The sequence below is a fragment of the Alligator sinensis genome, unplaced genomic scaffold (assembly GCF_000455745.1).
Source record: "Alligator sinensis unplaced genomic scaffold, ASM45574v1 scaffold696_2, whole genome shotgun sequence".
In the NCBI taxonomy this organism is placed as follows: Eukaryota; Metazoa; Chordata; order Crocodylia; family Alligatoridae; genus Alligator; species Alligator sinensis.
The window spans coordinates 622,132-642,837 of NW_005842855.1; the positions used below are offsets into that span (position 1 = coordinate 622,132).

Below are 20,706 nucleotides of genomic sequence, written 5' to 3' on the forward strand. Positions count from 1 at the left end.
CTAATTCAAGGAAAATTTTAGCCTAATGTTCTGATGAAGCTTTAGAAGGACCCACCTGGTTCATGGATAACAGGTTTAGGGTAAATTCCCAGAGTTCCTGGACAAATCTGAACTGTTGTGGTATTTAGTGGAAGCTGAAATGTCTCAGGATAAGATGTGGAACCAGTCCTGAGAAAGAAATCACCAGTTTACCAATATTGTTTATCAAATGGACAAGCATGCTTTACACCACTTGAAACAAATGACTTCCTCTCACTGCACATATGCAAATAGGCTGTCAAATAAAAGGGAAGAGCATCTTATTTTAAATTCTTGTCTTGTAGTTTATCCTTAGTGTTAGACTGGACTATAGAATATCCTACATGCTGTCTATCTACAAGAGAGAGTTTGGAGAAAATGGTGAAAATGTTGATAGCGCCTCAGTCTCTCCCCCAGACTCACCAGGGATCGTCTCAGGTAACTGTTGCTATTGTTTTGCAATTTAAAATAACTGTCTTTTTAATAAGCAATAAACTGAACAGTTCCAGAAAAAATAAAATCACTACAAGATGAAAGCTTGTGGGAGATTGGATAATGTAAGGGGCATCCACAGAAATCAGATGTTTACTACCCTTCTCTCCTTTAGTTAAATATAATTATTTGTTCCTATGATGATGAGAGTTTATTTATTTATACCATTCTCAAAGCTATCAGAGGTGGCATAACAAATGAGGATGAGAGCAGACTCTGGAGGATGGGGTGGAGATGGCCACATTTTCACACTGGGCTTTTTTTTCCTTTTTCTTGTCTCGCATGCCTAGAAACAGAACCCAAGTCCTTGGGAAGCAGATGAGGTAAGGGTGGTACAGTAATGAATTGGTGTTTAAAGCTCAGGGAGATGGCAGCTAGTGATCTGTATGAGGAGTTAATGGTGTGTGGATGCAAAAAGAATCCTCATGAGTCAGGAATGATAAACAAACTGCAAGCAAAATAATTACCTGGATAAATATTTTTCTGCAAGAATAATGCTTCCACATTTTGGCATTATTTTTTTTAATTTGGGTGGTTATTTCTGCCAAAGTAGTTGTGGAAGATTAACATTTTAAGGGAGTAATAATTTTTGTTCTGTGTTTATACAGCAACAAGCACCTGGTCCATGGCTGGGGCTGGTAATGCTGAAATACAAATAACAGATAATTAGGGCCCTCCTAATTCTGGAAGAAGAACCAATAACTGATTCAGAGGAAGTTTCTTCTGACTGAGAAGTGCATGGTTAGGCCATTAGTTTGCAGCATGTACTGAAAGAGGGAAAACAGTTTCTTTATCTGCACAAACTAAATTATGGTCCCTGTGGTTCTTTGCAGCGATTGTTCCTGACATAGATGAAATTGCAGCTCAGGCTGAAACCATGTTTGCTGGCAGGTATACTCTCTGAAGGTTATACTTTTGTCTGTATGTGCTCTTTCTATAATTTTAATATAAATATATAAAATTTAATATAAATTTCTATAATTCTATAATGTGCTCTTTCTTCTAATATTTTAACTTCTAATTGATTATTTATTTGTATTCGTTATGTTACTTCATATCTCTGCCTCTCTTTTGGCATTTCCTTTTGTCACATAAGATGATCTCAGTAAGAGGAGGTTGTGGATGTACTTGTTTCTGTTGAAGCTCAAAGGTTTGGTGTGCCAGTACGATAAAGTTCAAGTCTGGCTTTCAAAAATTTCTCAGTTTGTGTTTGGATCTGGTTTGGGCAACAGGGGGACTTGGATTGGATTCTTTTAATCTATCCTTGATGATCAGAGGAAGAGCTTGGATCCAGGTTTTTGACTTATTCCCTAACTCTTTTAAGGCCTGTCTATAGGGGAAAGATGTAGTGTAAAAAGATAAGGTGTTAATTTAAAGCACAATATTTGTACCACTATAACACCGGATGTGGACACTCTTATTTCTGTATTAAATAGCCCTTTTCTGGTTTAGGCTATGGCACCTTGGAAATGATTTAAGGTGTACTAGAAAAAGCAGGATGAATAAAAATGTATACATAGAAGAGTTATAACAGCATACCTATGTTGGTTTAACTATATACATATAATTATAATTACACTGCTAAAAAAAACCCCAAAAGTACCCCATTTAGACAAGCCCATAGATTTGAAAGTTTTTCCCAGAGCTAAGTAAAAGGTGAAAGATACACGAACTAGGCATTGTGATCTTTCCTCAGTCAATCCCTTATGTGTTCTCAATCTTTACCAGCAAGAGGAATGCCTCCAGTCCTGTCCCCGATCTCCTATAATGTAAAACAACACCCAGCCCTTGGCGCTTGCTTCTTTCAAATGATCACCGAGAGTGACTGGCTTCTCGGAAACATTACTTCTGCTTTGATATGCTAAGTGTAAATCTGCTTGCTGTCATTCTAGATTATAAATATGATTCCAGAATTATGTTACCTTTGGCAATTTTGTACTATTTTGAGCTTATTTTTCTTAAACAAATTTTTAATAGGAGTGAAAAGGAAAGGAGTCACAAAAAAACGACAGGGGGGTACATTTATGTCTGGTGTAGCTCCCTTGCCATCAACAGCTTTGTGCCAAGGATGAATTTGCTGCCATGTAGCCAAGATATAAATTAATGTGTTTACAATATGGAGTTTATTCACAATGGCTGACAAATTTTGTACATGTTTATTTCTAGCATATAGTATCCATCCAGTTACAAGATTCCTGTAAAGACAATAGTGCTGAGATGGGTGGTTTTTAATTTCTTTCTCACTGTTTGTCCTTTCTAGTTATAAAAGCTATGGCAAACAAAGAGAGTGGCTTTTGTTTACTTTTGTCAAAATTCATTGTGGGTTTGTTTTTTTTTTCTTTCAGAAAAGAAAAAAATCCTGTAGAGCTGGATGATGAGGGCAGCAGAACATTTTTACGGGTTCTCATTCACCTTATTATGCACGACTATCCTCCTTTGCTATCCGGGGCCCTTCACCTGCTATTTAAACACTTCAGTCAAAGAGCAGAAGTTCTGCAAGCATTTAAACAGGTGGAGCTGCAATAGCTTTACATGTATTGATGGAATAGCATTACTGTAGGAAAGAAAGAAACTCTTTCCAAAGGCATTTGCTATCACTTAAGTTGCCAGTTATAGTATGAGAATGTTTCCTTCTGACAATTCAAAGACTATATTCAACCCCTTCTCTCTGTGGAAGCAGCAAGTCCTCAGTGAGCTGGTAATAAGGTGCCTCTATTTAAGCACCCCAAAATCAAGTCATCTGGGATTGTAGCCAGTATTCAAAATTGAGGTCTAAGTGACTTGTCCAGGGTCACAGTGAACAGGAAGTAAGGACAAAACCATGCTTGTGCTTGGCTACTTTTTTCCATCTCTTAGTTAACGCTATATTTAAATGTTTCATGTGTTAAAAATAAGGTATAGATTAGGACTATGCAAAGCTTCGGTTGCTGATTCAATTTGATGGAGATTTGGGCCGATTCGGTGGTCGAATCTCCAAATCCGAATCGAATCAGGAGACCCTTTTATCTCTCCGAATTGAATCGGAACCCTCCAAATCAGTTCAGAGAGATTTGACGATTCAAATATAGACACAGCTTTGACTGTTTTTTCTACATACCTCAAGGTACCAGGCAGCTTGTCAACACTGAGATGGTGGGGTGGATAGAGCATCCCACAGGAGCGTGGGGGGGTCCCCAACGTGCTCGGCAGCAGACCCGGAAGTGGACCAGAAGCCCTTCTGGTCCACTTCCAGGTCTGCTGGGGAGCATGCAGGGGCGGCCTCCTGCATCCCCCCAGCTTGGCGACTGGTGCCTCCTGGGTCTGGGGGGGGCACCTGGGGTCCCCCTGTAGCCGATCACTGAGCCAGGGGGGCATGAGGGGGCCCTCCTGTGTGCTTGGAGGTAGACCCAGAAGTGGACTGAAAGTATGAGCATGCAGGGGGCCCCCCCACGCTCCTGTGGGATGCTCCATCCGCCCCACAATCACTGTGTTCACAAGCTGCGCCTTGTACCTCGAGGTATGTAGAAAAAACATTTAAAGCTGTGTCTGTGGCTGAATTGCTGATTCTTCAAATCGACATCGAATCTTCAGACTCGGATTTGGCCATATTGAATCGGGACAGTGATCCAAATCAACAAATCAAATCGCTGTCCCTGATTCAGGCCGAATCTGAATTGAATATGGCCTGTTTCGCGCACCCCTGGTATAGATCCTGATGTAATGGGGTGCAATAATGACATATTCCAGTTGTAGGGACCTATAACTTACATTTTTTTAGATCATTTGATGCTTATTTGAAACATTTATATTTTCTCATCCTTATGTAAGAAGTCGAGGTTTTTTGTGTCTGAAACCAGACAAATGATAAGTAGCTGGAAAGTCTTTGTTTAATATTGTTGCAGAGTTGCATAATGGCCTCCCACCAGGATATTAAAGTGGGGCCATGCTGATTAGGTGCATAAATAGCTGCTATTCCCAGTTAAGCGAGGGTTGAGTAGCTAACATGTTTCTGTAAAGGTAAGAAAAGTCTAATTGTCAAATAAACAAAAAAAGCTGTGGAGAAAGTAGAATACTAATACTAGGAGATAAGCAGCACTCATAAATTGTTCAGAATAACAAGGCTCTACACTGCTAAGAGAGAATCAGATGTGAACTTTAAGACTGTATTATAAAATAGTGAATATTTTTTGCAAACAATTATTTTTTTATATGTTATTAATGTTCTTGCCTGGCAGGTGGCAACATTTATAAAATGTAGGCATTCCTTTGACATCAGTTTGATTTCTTAAGGATAATCTTTGATTTACTATAGGAACATTGTTTAGGTTTTGGTTAATAATTAATAATCTAGGGGAGAAACCCAATAGCATTGTAAGGAAAGGGATTTTACAGATCTTTCTAAATCGTGAGGAGTTAGGAGAAAGAGAAGAGAGATTAAATATTATGGGTGGAAAATTAGAATACTAGAGTCATCTTGGAAAAATGCAGACGAAGATCTGAGAGGAAATTATATGGAACCTGGGAAGCACTGAAAATTTTCATTGGCATTTCAATCTTTGGAAATACTGACTGCATTTAGAGCTCTTTATTTCTTGTGTATCAATTCTGTCTTCTTGCAAAATATTGTTTAGACTGGATAAACCATTTCTCATTTTAATATCCTGATGACCATAATATTTGCATCATTGTTAGCTCTGCCACACTGCTTGGGGATTTATACATATGTGTTTATACTGAAAAAGATTTTGTAGTGTGATGAGGAAGAAAGTAGAATGTTCTAAACACTGTAGCCATTTTTCCTTGGGCAAACAAAATCTTCAGTGACATTAAATTTAGTGTGTCTTAACAGCTTTGTTGAATTTGAACTGAAAAGACAAGTATGACAAATTTCAGTTCAGAAGGCAAAGTTTTGAGTTGAGTTTCAAGTGATAATTTGCTTGAAGTTTCAAGTTCAAGTGAAAATGGATGTGTAGAATGGAACCGTAAAACAAATTTGACTACAATAGCTGCTGTACATCTTGCTGTATTATTGTTGCATAATATACCATATTTCCAGGTCCAGTTGCTGGTGTCTAATCAGGATGTGGATAACTACAAGCAAATCAAAGCTGATCTTGATCAATTGCGATTAACTGTAGAAAAATCTGAATTATGGGTTGAAAAAAGCAGCAGCTATGAGAGTGGAGAACTGGGCGAGGGTCAGGCAAAAGGTGGTGAAGAGCCAGTAGAGGTTTGTCTTTAAATTCCTAGCCTGGCAATGTTTCAGTGTTATACTACAGGTTTTTTTTTTCTTTTTAACTAATCATTTGTGTATGTTTCACACTATCAACCTGATGGTACTAGTGAGCCAGTGATGCCTAGTAGCTTGGATGGACCTTAAGACTAAGGAGAAAAAAAAGACAAAACTTTTCTATGAGTTTTCAGATTTCTTTCCTGCTGTTTTTAATAAAGAGTTTTATCATTTCACAGATAGTCTCTTATTTGGTCTAGCAAGAGAGCCATGGTGTTTGTGTTTTTGAGATCATTGTGTTGCTCTGGAGGTAATTCAGAGATCACATATTTACTCTTATGATGACTTTATTGGAAGACTGAATCAAAACAGAGGAGAGACAGCCCCTCTTGTGCTGGCTGTGAAACAGTGTGACCAATAGCAGACTTCCAAACCTTATGAAACTTGTCACTAAAATCACAGAAATGGCTTAAAATCAGGCCATAAATATAAAACTATAAAGGTCGGGGGTCTTCTTATTTACCGTCCATTTCTTAAATTTCAGAGTGCACTTAGATTATATTTTCAAACATTTCTCTGCAGCCATAAGGGCTAGAAGCTTAATTTTTTAAAGAAAGATGAGGTTTTCATGAGTTTGATAAGCGCAGCTACTGGAGAGTAAGAAAAATGCCAAATATTGTGATCCTTGCAATAAAATTGTGTGTGTTAGTAACACTGGAAACACAGAAGAAGGGAATGCAATCTCAGTAACAGCATTATCACCCTCTGTGAAGGTCCACAGCAGGGCTTGGATGTACATGACACTGCACTCCATATTCCTCCTTCCCTACAGAGAATTCCCCAGCAGGTGCTAGCAGGGCAGTAGGACTGTAGATCCAGCAGAAGTTGTGCTGCCAGTGGTCTGAAGAGATACAGGAGCTACTAAGGAAGCTAATCTCAAGGGAGATCATCTTTTCCTGTTTGAGTTGGGAAGAGGCCGAGTCCTTTTTTATTCTTATAGGGGGAAAGCTGTAAACCCCGAGAGAAGAAAGTTGAAGAAACTAGCTGGAACAAATTCTTCGCTGGTGTAACTCAGATGGAGTTAATGGAGTAGTACCATGGAGGAATTTAGTTTTCTTGGGTTCTAGTGTGTGGATTTTTCTATCTCCTCCTCAGCATCAGGAAGAAAATGGCTCTTTATATATTTAATGAAAGGAAAGTGTTACAGGGACAAGCAGGATGGAAAACTATCAGAATTTTGCTAGTGTGATAAGATCCCCCTGTTCTTAAAAATAGCTGTTTTGGCAAAGATACCAGAGGACAGGAAATGGAACTTAAACTTTAAGCAGAAACATCTCTGGAAGGAGTGTTTTTGTTGTTTTCCCATGAGGAAGCACTGGATCTTTATGGATGTTAATCCAGGTGATCCACAATGACCCAGGTGATGCACATTATTATCTCTGACAGCTGAGAGTGTACTAGATCACGGCAGTAATATGTAATCTGTACAACTGCTCTGATTTTTCTGCTGGTGTGAACCTATGTGATTCCATCATGGAGATACGGTGTTACATCAGCTGAGGGTCTGATCCATTATATTAATCAAGTTATATTATATTATATTAATCAAGACTTAAGCAAGTCTTTGGTATGCAGTAAATATACTCACCAATCAAACCTACTGCTGCAATAAATACGTCTCTGGAAACTACAGCATCTGGCAAAGTAGGCTGTTGCCTCTGAAAGCTTATGCCTCTATCAACAAGTCTCTGAGGTCCTGCCTTGCCTTAAGTAGGGTTTTTTGTGCTTCTTTCATTTATGCTAAATGTCTCATAAGTAGCTCTACTAACTAGGGGTGTACTGATAAAGATTTTCTTGCCTGATAACGGTGGCCAATTATTAACCAGCCATATCAGCCGATACTGATCCGATAGCTGATTTACAGGAATACAGCCCAGCAGCTTGGAGAGCAATGTCCTGCCATTAAGTCTGTGGAATGGAAAGGATGTGGGTGTGGGGGAGGACAGATCAAGGCTCCATGCTGAGGGAGGGAATGGGGCAGGGGCAGGGGGAGGAGCAGGTGCTGCCCAGCCAGGGCCGCGAATACGGCCCTGGGAGCGGGATGGAGCAATGGGTGGCTCGGCTCACCTGGGGACTACGGGGGGTGGGGGGCAAAGCTCTCCACTGCTGTGTGCACCTCCGAGGGAGGCATGGGGGGCATATGCCCCCCCCCAGACTTGTGTGCATGGTGAGGGCAGGCTGCCTGCTGTGGGCTTGGGGCCAGGAGCTGTTCTGGCCTCTTCTTGCCGGGGGGAATGGGCCTGGGCTATGCTCGGGGTACGTGGGGGCGGGGTGTGGTGGGTGGTGGTGGCGATGGGAGGAGTGGCCACAGGGAATTTTGGGTGACTATAGCCCACCCCATAATCACTCCTCTCAGTGCCACTGTTGCACGCTCAGAGCCCAGCCCTGGCCCAGTCCCCATGCTGGGAAGAGGCTGGTGCAGCCCACCCTCGCCCTGCACACATATCTGGGGGGGTGTGGCAACATGCCCCCCCATGCTTCCCCAGGGGTGTGTGCAGTGGTGGAGAGCAACCTCCACTCCAAATCCCCCTGTGCTCCCTGACAAGCTGACCACAGCTGTGCCCTGGTCAGCTTGTCACTTCCCTGGCTGGGCAGCCCCTGGCCTGCCCCTGCCCCACTACTTCCCTCATCGTGAGGGCCTCCATCTTCCCTCCCATGCCCTTTCTCTTCCCCCACCCCTTCCCCCCACCACAGACATACCGGCTGGACACTGCTCTCCAAGCTGCCCAGCTGCATTCCTGGCCATGTGCATGTTGCGGATGCGCACGTGCACGCAACATTTATCAGTGACGTTATAGTCCACGCTGGCCAAAAAAAGCCGATTGCTGATAATGTTAATTTTCCTTTTATTGTTGCCAATCCAATATGCAACTGATACATCAGTGCATCTCTATTTCTATCATTCTTGGGACTGCTTTATGAGTAAGGTATCATGCAGATTGAGTAAGAGGGGCAAAATCTGGCCCCAATTTGGAGGCTGGAGGAAAGGAATCTATAATGGATGCACATGATATCCTAAAGTTGTAATTATCAATGAATTTTATGAAGAAAGCTAGCAGCCACGTTTAGAAATTTCTACTCTAGGACTACAGACCGATAATTCAGAATTGAGCCTAGCTCAGTGCAAGCTTTGAGACTTCTGTTCCCTGTACGGGAAGGCATGGCAGAGTGTCTATCACAGGACATAACAAGACAAGATACTCAACCTTGTGCCTCTGCTATCCCAGTAGTGTGATTATCTCCTGATAACTACATCTCTGGAACACTCTTTATGGGTTCAATAAACAGTTTTTTATTTTGTTAAGCGAAAGGATAGATTCAGCAGTTTCATGCTGATCAGCACTTCCAGATAAAACATATAGTTCACAAGGATTATAAAACTTCCGTGACTGAGGAAGAATGCTGATACATGTAACAGGTAAATTAATTTTAGTTAACCACCAGTCCCAGGGCAGAGGAGAGTGGTTAATTATAGCAAAAAGTCCAAAATATCTTCCAAAGTATTGCTTCAAGCAGTGAGTAAGAGGCGGCATGCATACTAACAAACCCTAAACAAATAATAATCCATTGTTGTCACAGATCAATGCAAACATGCTGAATAACAGTGCTGACATTGTTACAAACAGCCACAAAGGACTGAACCAGTATAGCTGCCTCATGCCCCTGTGGAAATTAAGACTAGATGGAATTTATAGAAACCCCTAATCTTAGCAACTAGCTAGAGAAAGCACAGGGAGACGTTTCAGAAAGTATAAAAATTCAAATGTGTGCATGTGCACTGGTGAACGTATTTTAATTTCACTTTTCACAAAAACATTAGGATGTTGGCGGATAGAAGAAAACTCGGGAGCCCATCTGCTTCATTCTGTTTGTTGAGACTACAGTAATTTTCATTCCCAGTGACAAGACTGAGTTATGGCATTAGAACTCCAAAGTTTTTTTCACTAAATTTAATGGTCTCCATAACAGGGCCCACTCTTAAGCTCTCATACTTCTAGATTAGAAAGACCAAACATGCCTGGTGGAGTGAGGAACATTTCCAGTTCATTGTTTAAACCTAAGGGCCACATTTTCTCCTTTTAAATCCCTTTCCACGTCACCCAGAGATGTGAGTTAAAGTATCATCTTTACTTGAAGAACTTTACTGCTGGTAGCAGGGTGATACCAGATCAATCTCCATATACCTCTTGTTCCTTAGCTTTTGAAGAAAACTGATTTTTCTCTACAAGAAAGGCTGCCTTCACCATCGTCATTTTCAGAATTGCTCTGTCACAGCTTTTTTGCATTCCGTTCGTTTTAGTCTATACTGTAGCTGCATTAGGTATGTATGTGGATGGAAAAATCTTTCAGTTACAGGTATTCCTATGGCCCCAGTCCTATATTATTAAACTACTTTAGGATTAGAGTCTCATAGAATCTCTGTGAGGAAGGCAGTGCCATGCATCATAAAGATTTTAGGCACAACGAGACCAAGCAACTTGTCTAAGATTATGCAGAAAGCTTGCGGTAGAGGAAGGAATCGAACCTGTGTCATTAGCCAGCTCTTGAACCATTAGACTGTCCTTTTCTAATTGTGTCTGTTGTTGCTCTTCTCATTTATTTGTTGTTAAATGTACTTGGTTGATGTTTAATAAATTGTTTAAGAAGCCTTCTTTTTGTTTTTAAATTGTAGGAACCAAATATTTTAAGCCCAGTACAGGATGGAACCAAAAAACCACAGATTGACAGCAATAAGAGTAATAATTACAACATTGTTAAGGAGGTTGGTATATGTACAAGTGAATAATTGCACATGTTGGTGCAAGGCATTAATATTTGTTGCTAGAACATGTAATCTATCACATTTTATTTTGGGGGGTTATTTTTTTTTAGATTTTGATTCGACTCAGCAAACTTTGTGTCCAGAATAAAAAATGTCGAATTCAGCAGCAACGGTTGTTGAAAAATATGGGAGCCCACTCAGTCGTATTGGACCTTCTCCAGATACCCTATGAACAGGTTATACTAATAATTACTTTACTGGGAAGGGGAGGAATGTACCAAATAAACAGTTATAAAAGGGTCTGACCCGCAGACAGATTTTCATAGTTTTAAATGAGCTACAAAGCAGACTCCAAGTGATTATGCAATTTTCTTATTTAAGAATAATAAATCTTGAGCAATTTTTAAATCTGTCTAAATAAAGAATAAAAACAGCATTTACCATCACAGGTGCTCAGAGAAGCTGTGATACTTTCCCATATTCAGAATAAGCAGTTTAGTCACTGCAGGCTGGAAATCATTGACCTAATGGATCCTCCAGCAGGATGTCCAGCACTCTCAGGGGAGTGCCTTGCTTGGTACTTTAGAGACCTAATGGGCATTTCTGTATCTATGACTCAAGCCTTATAAAGCCTCTATCTTGGTAAAGCTGTTATTGTCTCTAGTGGCTGTTTTAGAACTGAAATGGCCCAGATTTACTCACCTGAGCATCCAAATGAATGAATTTGTTGTCTTTAGCTAGATCCAGCTCGGTCAAATTAGTAGATCTGGCACTGGCACTGCAAAGAGATGGAACCCGTTTATGGTCTTCTTTTATATTTTCCTGTGTCTGACACTCTAATGTTGTGATTTTGACACTTGGTTCAGTTCTCCTCAGGGCGATAGTGAGCTGTTCATAGAGCAGGCTCACCACATTCTTGTTAATGTATTATGCTACAAGTTTGGAAAATGGGTGCTGAAAGCTAGGCAAGAAAATACATATTTAACTACGAAAGTGGCTTGATTTGCAGACGTGCTGAACAGTCATTGAAATGAATAGAATAGGAGCTACTTTTGAAAACCAGGCCACTGTTTAGGATCTGAAATAAGGAATTAAGAGACTAACAGTGAGCACTCACTAGAAGATCTTGTCCTTAGCTTTATCATCTTTAATATAGTTATTATAAAGCAGCGGTTCCCAACCCCAGGTCATGACCCAAATGAGGGTTCCAGGGGCAATGCCAGTGGTGCTTCACAGAAAAGATGAGCCATGCCACGTGCTGGGAGCTCCTCTACCCTATCTGCTGCTGCCGCCGCTGCCCTCTGCTCCCAGCAGTGGGTCTCAGAAAAAAAAGGTTGCGACCCACTGTTATAAAGTCTACTGAACAAGCCAAAGTAAAGTTAGGCTGCACACAGATGTCACGTTTGTGGTGGCATAAAAATTTTTATGGTGGCACAAAACTGAAGAGAGCAGTTGTCTTAGCCCGTTGTTGCGCTGCAAATGCCCAAACTTGTGTGAGCATGATAAGTCCTAGTCATAGTTCATGCCACCTTTGCGCAACTGACATCTGTTTGCTTATGGTGGGAGAATATGGGCTGCACAGGAATGTGTGTGATTTCTCCACCATGGGGAGAGGCTGCCAGGGCTTCAGGAGGCTGATCCTGTGCTCCCTGGGAATCCCCCTGCAGCATAATTCCTAGGGCATGTGTCTGCAAACTCAGATGGGGGGAACCTCTTGCAGGGGATTCCCACCATGCATGTATTTGGGGCATACATCTTCAAGTGGGAGAACCCCTATGGGGGTTCCCCTGCTCGCAGACGTACACCCCCAGTTGGGGTGTGACACCCGTGGTCATTTGTCCTGCAGTATTGGGCCCCTGAAGCTCCAGGCATGGTAGGGGCCCAGTCCAGTGGGGCAACAGCCCCAGTGACGTCTGTAGATGCTGATGAAATGAGTTGGCTGTTCTGGGACACATCCCAGCCAAGCCGATCCCACTTCAAAGACAACATCTGTTTATACCCGCAGTTCACCTCAAAACACAGAAAAGGGTCACAGTATATTTGAGCTGAATCTGGTGGTCTTATTAGTCCAGGTCATGAGCACCCTGGGCTAAAGAAGGTCAAGATGGGGAGTAGTGGGAAATGCAATGTCTTGTGTGATTTCTTAGTGACTCCCTGAATTCAGCAAAGGTGCTGCCATTGGTGGGCTCTGGAAGAAACTGGTCAGCCATTCTTGCTGAAGGGAAAGTATCTACCTTTTAAGGCTCAGGAAGCTGGAGGACAATTAGTTCATTAATTGCCATGTTTTTTAGCAAGTATGTTTGTCTCATCTGATGCATTTGACTTTTTTCATCTGTAGACTGATGAGAAGATGAACGAAATTATGAACCTAGCTCACATTTTTCTCCAGAATTTCTGTCGAGGAAATTCTCAGAATCAAGTTCTCCTCCACAAAAACCTCAATTTGTTCCTAACACCTGGAGTAAGTATGTCATTGGACAATAACTTACAATTGAAAATAGATTAACCTGAATTTTACTTGCTGGCATTCGTAAAGCCAAATACAGCAATAGAGAAATGATTTCTTTTGTTTCTTCTCCATTACTTTTACCTTCCCTCTGTCTTCTTTCGTTTTCTTTTGTTTCTTTTTTTCATTGTTTTAAAGAGACCAAATTCTAAATTGGAAAGGAACAATGTAACTATAGTTTGCTGTAAGCTGCCTGAAAAAGGTCCAATGTTTTGTTTTCATGACATTATATCACATGTGACTGGATTCTGATCTTACTGACACTGCTGTAATTCTAGTGAAATCAATGGAACTACTACACTCGTATACAACCCCTCCGAGATCAAATTCAAGCCTGCAGCCTTAAACTAGTGATATTTTCTCCTTTTCTACCTAAAACTTGATCTTCCTTTTTATTTTCCTGCTAAATCACTTCCACGTACTTCTGGTCTCTTTCCTGAAGTCCCCTAACTTTTTGATTTGTTTCATTGTTTTTATTGGTGAATGATGTATTGTTGTTATACAAAATTATAGTCTTTCCAGCTTGCTGGATGGGAGACCTGCTGAGCAGAGTGCACTTATGTTAGAAATAATATAAGAGCATTAGAAGTGTAGACACTTGACTGAATACAATGGCCTGAGTATTTCCCACCACCAGGACCTTTTAAAATTTTTGTGTGAACTTCATGCTGTTGAAGGGTGCTGGGCTGACAGTCCGGGAGACCAAGGTCCTTATTCTCATTGATGCTAAACTCCCTTTAGAGTGCCAGCATATGGGTCTTCAAGTGGGCATTAATTTAATATGTTTTGGTGTGTGGTAGATGGTCCTGGATTGGAGTCAAGGATGATTGTCTTCCATGACATAATTGTCTTCCCCACACAGAAACACATATCTGAGCTTCAGTAGAGTGTGTTGATCCAAAGATGGCTGATGGATAGGTCTCATCAGCCATCTTCAGACACACAGATAAGACAGTCCTGGAAGACAATTACCCTTGACTGTGAGGGACTGTGGAAGAAGAAGAATTTAATATGTGACTGCTACAAGGCCTCTTTGAACTTTTAAGTAGCGTAAGGCAGTGCAACTGTAAGTGAGGATCAAGCCTTCAAGCTTCTGTTTATCCATAGATAGGGACCTACTTAATTTGTGGTGAGACAACGCCGTTTTTGTGGCTTTGTCCTAGCACGAAGAGCCAATTTGATGAAAGGCCCACTCCTTGAATCTGATTGGCGGAGAGCACTGATTGTTAGAGAGGTTGCAGGGGGAGAGGGAGAGGAGGGGGCAGCCACCATCTTGACTTTTGGCTGCCCTTTGTCTGGCCAAGCCCCTGAGTGCTGATTGGTGGAGAGGCCCCATGGGTTAGGAGGGAGGGAGGGAGAAGGGGGAGCCGCTATCTTGTCTCCTGCCACCGTTTTGTCTGCTGCCCCCTTTGTGCTGCTCTGTCAGCTGATGCTTTCCTTTCCTAGGCATGCTGCAAGGCCCAACTGGGTGGGGAAAACTTAATAAATACTTTTATTAAGTTTTTTCCCCACCAAGATTTCATAGGCAACACTGGATTTCAAGGTTTCCATGAAATCTGCAAAATGGCAATTTAGGTAGGTCCCTAGCCATAGAGCATGTACAAATTGGCTTGTCCCACTGTGCTCCACAAATGAGCCTTCACCCTGACCTGCTGACTTCCATTGCTCTTGACTCTTCCAGTATTCTTTCTCAGAACGTCATATAAATTTTATTTACTGTTCTTATCAGGCTATTTGATTTAAATCTGTTTAGCTTCTTGAAGCTGAAACCATGCGGCATATCTTCATGAACAATTACCATCTGTGCAATGAAATTAGCGAGAGAGTAGTGCAACACTTTGTACACTGTATAGAGACACATGGGCGTCACGTGGAATACCTGCGTTTTCTGCAGACAATTGTAAAAGCAGATGGCAAATATGTGAAAAAATGCCAGGATATGGTAATGACAGAGGTATGTTAACTGTTCATATTATATCTGCTTAGCACACATACTAATATTCTGAGGTTGCCTTCCTCTGCTCTTAATGCCAACAAGACATGCTGGCATTATGGATTTAGAATTTGAAATGTTATCATGAATAATGAATATTTTAGCATACATATTTTTGAATTGCATCTAATTTGGTAAGGCCATCTATATAAGTACTAGCTGTAAAACATGAGTGCAGTGGTGGTGGGTATAGAGAGTTCTGTTTTGAAGTCAGAGACCCGGAATGCCTGTTTTTCTTACTCAGGCCTTCATTCTGCTTCATTGTATTTTAGCTCCCCATCCACACAGCCATATTTACTACGTTGTGGCATTTTATTACAATAATTCTGTGTGCAACTTGGTCCAAACTGTATTACAATCACTTTGTGGAATCCTGTTATAGTCCCAGGCATCAGATTCTGATCTCACTTCCATAGATTAATTCTGGAGCAACTGTGTTGAAGCCAGTGGAATTACTCTGCATTTATTTTAGAATAGGGGTGTTAAACTCATCTGATCCCAGGGGCTGGATGAAGGTTGCTGGGCCAGTCTGTGGGCCAGATTGAGAGCGACTCCCTTTGGTGCAGACAGCACCAGGTTCAGCCCACACATTGCATGCAAAGTGAGGCCCAGAGCAGGGCTGGAGGCAGTGCACAGAGCCAGTTTGGTGTAGGCACCATGTCCAGGCACACCCTGGACTGATCCCCCACCATGCTGCTTGCAGAGCCTGTGGTGTTGGGTCCAGCTCGTGTGCCACGTGCAGTTGTGGGGTCAGTTTAAAGATCCATGGGCCAGATCATATGGCTTCATGGGCCACTTGTTTGATACCCTGTCCTAGAATAAGTAAGTTTAGAATTGGCATGGTAAATTTTACCATGTAGTCTTTTAGGGCCAAATCGTGTTGTCAGTGAAGTTAATGAGAGAGCACCCATTTGACTCCACTTTGAGCACTGCAGGTAGGTTTTGGTAGGATCAATGCCCAAGTGGCATTTTCATTCCTTTGCAAAGCACTTTTTTTTCTTCTAGAAAAAGAAACTTAAAGACAAAAACAGAGATGAACTAAAGTTGGGATTTAAACAGATCTGAAACTTACACAAAATTCTCTTCACAATAATGAGGAGGAAAACATTCTTATTAAGAAAATAAAACTTCATCCTACATGGGTAACCTTTAATGAATTGCATTTCAACCTTTTCAGTTTGACTGAGTTGTTTAACATATTATATCAATTACAAGACTTTGATTTACACAATTCAAGCAATTCTTGTGCATTAGTGCTCTCAGATTTTTTTATTTTACTCTCAGTTTCTTGTAGGTTTTTAGCTTCTAATCAAACATAATTTTGGGTTTTTCAATTTAAATATATTTTTGTTAATGATCTATAATAGCACAGAGATAAATTGCTGTATTACATCTTCAAGATGAATACATCATGGAAGTAGAAATGAATTTAGTTGTGATATTTAGATTGTAAGTCCTTCAGGAATTAGCAAGTTTAAAAACACAAAACAAAACAAAAATACCCAAAAAGGAATCATTTTAAGGAGTAACCTGTAAGAGAGTTATACAATTACAGTTAAGCAGTTATTAGCTATAGAGTAATGATTTAAACAATCAAATATGGTTATTATTCCAGAAAGGAAGCAGTATGATCTAACAGTTTTGATGCAACTGGTTCATTTTGTGATATAACACTAGTGACCTAACTAGTGCCTCAGTCTCCCTATCTCAAATATAGAAGTTACAATATTTGACTTTTTAGAAGTTACAGTTTTGGGCTATTTTTGAGGCTTTTTAGAGTTTTATATTAGATCAGTGCCAGGAGGTTCTGGACATATAGCTTTATCTTAAGTGTTAAAAAAGAGAACTTGGACTTTAGAAAACAGTTGTTGCAATGAGCTGGATAGTCTGCAGTGTTCCAGAATGCCTTGTAAGGTCTCAGTAATTAATTTAAAACTGACATTAACCTCCATGTTTTTTCAACGTATTTTAACTGGTTAGTTTAGACATACTCATGTGTCTGCTGCCTTTTCTTAGTTACTATTCTCATTGAAATCAGTGGGAATTTTATCTGATTTATGTTGGGTACTTAAAAGTTTCTTTGGTGAGGATTTTCAAGTACATTTTCCTGGATACTCAGTTCTCCTATTCAGATGACCTTTATGCCACTAGAGAAATTGTGGAAAACTTGGAAAAACAGATTTTTTTTCTTTCATTGCTTTTTATGATAATCAGTTTGTTCTACTTGCACTGTAAATACTGATGTAGAACTTGGAGTTTTGCATGTGCTGTTTTTACTTTCAGACTTAGAGGTCCCTCACAGTCCCCACAACTAAACTTGCATTCTGTTGCCTTTCCAACTTCTTGTTTCATACATTCAATATGTTATATTTTGCATAAGATTTAGTCCTCATTCTTCAGCAGTGGAACAGTCTGGGTGTGCAGCATAGGGGATATATTGCTTTCTGTTTTTGACCAGCAAATAACTTGGGGCCAGATTGTGCCTAAATTGTATATATCTGAACCATTTTTGGATTGTATGAAAAGAGTATTCTTCCTTCCTTTTGTATTACCTATGTAAGGACTAGGTACTAGACAAGGCTGAACTATAGAAAAACAGGTTCATGGAAAATTTTAAAACTTGGTTCCATCTCCCAAGGTTTTACACGAAACATTTAAAAGAAAAGAAAAAGAAATATTTTTAGCAATTTGAATATTCAGAATTTCAGATTTCAAATAATTGTTTCCCCTTTTGTCTTTCCTTTGTGCTGTGGAGTGCAATAAAATAAGATTGATGTTACTTCCCCTTCTTATACTTTTTCATAATTTCTTCTTTTTTTGCTGCAAATATTCCAGAAATTGAAGAAGTTTTGAAAAGTGGAATAAAAAGAGGAAAACGTATAAAAGGAAAGTTAACCCATGGGCGGGGGGCAGGGCAGGAATCCTAGATACCATTCACTCTATTGCATCTATTTATAAAAAGAAAAAAAAAGAGAGAAATGGGGGAAAAACCCCCCAAAAAGCAAAGCAGTCAGAATGTCAGCATTTGTAATTTTTCCGTATTGGAAAAATCTGGGAAAATGGGTGTTTTTCAGAAGTTTTCTGCATTTGCATAGCTTTCATCCTCTCTATGACACCAAACAATGACAAGTGAAAGTTTAAGCTTCTCTGTCAGGCAGTCTCTGCCATTGGATTTAGTGAGATCATGATTTTATCCATGCCCTCCTGAACATTTGCTCACAACAGATATGGGCCCATCCCTACAAACACTGCCAAGCAAGTTATTCAGTACTACCAGAGCTGCCTGGGGGCTGTTCCTTTCCAACTCTCCTATACCCAACACTATACCCAAAGGGGACAGAGAGAATGCAGGGTGCTGGGCACTCTACCCTGGCCTTCGGAGAAGTATACATCTGTGATCCAGTATACTTCTCTTTGCTGCACCATGCTATTTCTAACTCTGGGATGTATCCAAATGGTACATCTGAGCCCAAGGATGAAATATTTCTTTGTATTGCTCCACCATCAGCTATTTATTGCTGCAACATGCTCTTCCATTTAAAAGGAATCACTGCCATTGCAATAACAATGCTTGGACACTTAATTTCAATCTGTGTTTTGGAGGTAAGGGAAGGATAGTCTGTCTCTCAGGCAGTGTATGAAGACTCAGAAGTCCTGGTTTAAATTCTTGTTCCTGGTTTACATCCATAGATTTCCTGTGTGAGTTCTGACATAAAATTTAATTTGTGCCTCAGTTCCTTTTCTGTAAACCATTGATAACAACGTGCCCTTATCTCACGTGTATTGAGAGATTAGACTAGGTATTGTTTAGTAGGTGCTTAAATAATAGAAGTGCTGAGGCCTGTATCCATATTTAACAGACAGATTGACAGACATCTGGACTGAGTTTGTTGAAATCCTTCTGCATCAGCTGACTTTGGTGGAGTTATTCCAGTTTTGCATCAATGCAACTAAGATCAGAATTTGGCCCTAAATCTCTACTTTACGTGTGCATTCCATTAGTCAAATTCTATTTTTCTAAGGCTGTCTGTATTGCCAGAGAGTAATTTTGTATATTGCAAGAGAGAACAAATCATTTGTATCCGGTGTGGAACACTTGAACAGCTGGGGAAACTTCTGTATTATCATTTCAGCTGATAAATGGAGGTGAAGATGTGTTGATATTTTACAATGATAGAGCATCATTTCCAGTTCTCCTTCAAATGATGTGCTCAGAGCAAGACCGAGCAGATGAGAGTGGACCTTTGGCTTACCACATCACACTGGTGGAGTTGCTAGCAGCATGTACAGAAGGGAAGAATGTATATACAGAGATCAAGTGTAATTCACTCTTGCCACTGGATGATATAGTGAGAGTGGTGACCCACAATGACTGCATACCAGAGGTAAGCCTGAGTATTCAATGATGCCACTGAAAATCCTTGCCTCTTGAAATAACAACACATTTACAGAGCTTCTGAAAACCAATTGTTTGAATATGTGCCCAGAAAACAGTCTCACTGGTTCAGCTAGGCTGTATGTTAAGCTGTATCAATGAGAAAATAAATGAGAACCTTTCTGAAAGCAAGCTGTTTAGTGGTAAGCTCTGTCTCTCTGTTGTTAAGACCCTAAGCTCTTTTTTTTTTGCCCCACTTAGAATAGGCAGGATCTAGTCTCTGACTATGGCTGGTGGGTTCTTCTGCTGCTCTTGGTGACTGAATTTGCCTTGTTAAATATATCACTATTGCATCAATGGGCTAGGAAGAATAGGCTTTGAAATTATCCCCCTGTTGTAGTTAATGGGGCTAGGGACAGAAGTTACACACAAACCAGTTTAAGTGATCAGAAACTGGTTTAAACTAGGGTTGACAAACGATTAAAGAAATTAATCGGAATTAATTGCGAGATTAAAAAAAAATAGTTGTAATTAATCACAATTTTAATTATAGAGTTAAACAATAGTCAGCACCACCCACCCAACAGCCTGGAGCCCATGCACCCTGTGGCTCCTCCAGGCTACCACCAACAGCACACAGCCCCAGCTCCAACCCCAGCCTACCCTGTGCCTGCTCCAGACTTGCCCTGGCCAGAGAAGACCAGCTGGAACCCGTGTGAACAGCCCCAACCCTGGCCTGCCCTGCACTTGCTTCAGACTCACCTGCCCCTGCTGAGCAGCAGCAGTAGGCATGCAGGACCCCATTTTCCTTCTGGGCCATGGGGGCAGAGCCCTTCTCAGCCAGCTGAGCTTCTATCACATTTCCCTTATAATTTAACCTGCATATTTCTAGCACCATCATCCTTCTTGTAAAAAAAATATATCATTTGGATTTGGATATATTGTGGATATGAGAAACTTTGCATCTCCACAAAATTCAATTAATAATTACTAGGCCTGTGAGAAGCTTTGGTTGCTGATCCGATTTGGAGGAGATTTGGCCCAATTCGGTGGCCAAATCTCTGAATCCGAATTGAATCAGGAGACCCATTAATCTCTCCGAATCGAATCAGAAGCCTCTGATTTGTTTTGGAGAGATTCGATGATTTGGCTATAAACACAGCTTTATATGTTTTTTTCTACATACTTTGAGATACCAGGCGTGGCTCATGAACACTGAGATGGTGGGGCGGATGGAGCATCTCATGGGAGCATGGTGGGGTCCCCCGCGTGCTTGGTAGTGGACCTGGAA

General features: G+C 40.8%; 1 protein-coding gene across 1 annotated transcript in view; it reads left to right on the forward strand.

Moving 5' to 3' along the window:
• Positions 1-19,425, forward strand: part of LOC102379727 (inositol 1,4,5-trisphosphate receptor type 2) — a gene marked incomplete at its 3' end in the record, with an annotated part of 187,819 nt that extends 168,394 nt beyond the window's left edge. Inside the window, exons 23-31 of the mRNA XM_006035576.3 lie at positions 324-456; positions 1,344-1,401; positions 2,856-3,021; positions 5,546-5,719; positions 10,452-10,541; positions 10,652-10,777; positions 12,880-13,002; positions 14,801-15,001; positions 19,174-19,425. Of these exons, the coding sequence (XP_006035638.3) occupies positions 324-456; positions 1,344-1,401; positions 2,856-3,021; positions 5,546-5,719; positions 10,452-10,541; positions 10,652-10,777; positions 12,880-13,002; positions 14,801-15,001; positions 19,174-19,425 (1,323 nt within the window). The remainder of the gene's footprint in view (positions 1-323; positions 457-1,343; positions 1,402-2,855; positions 3,022-5,545; positions 5,720-10,451; positions 10,542-10,651; positions 10,778-12,879; positions 13,003-14,800; positions 15,002-19,173) is intronic.
• Positions 19,426-20,706: the final 1,281 nt, after the last annotated feature.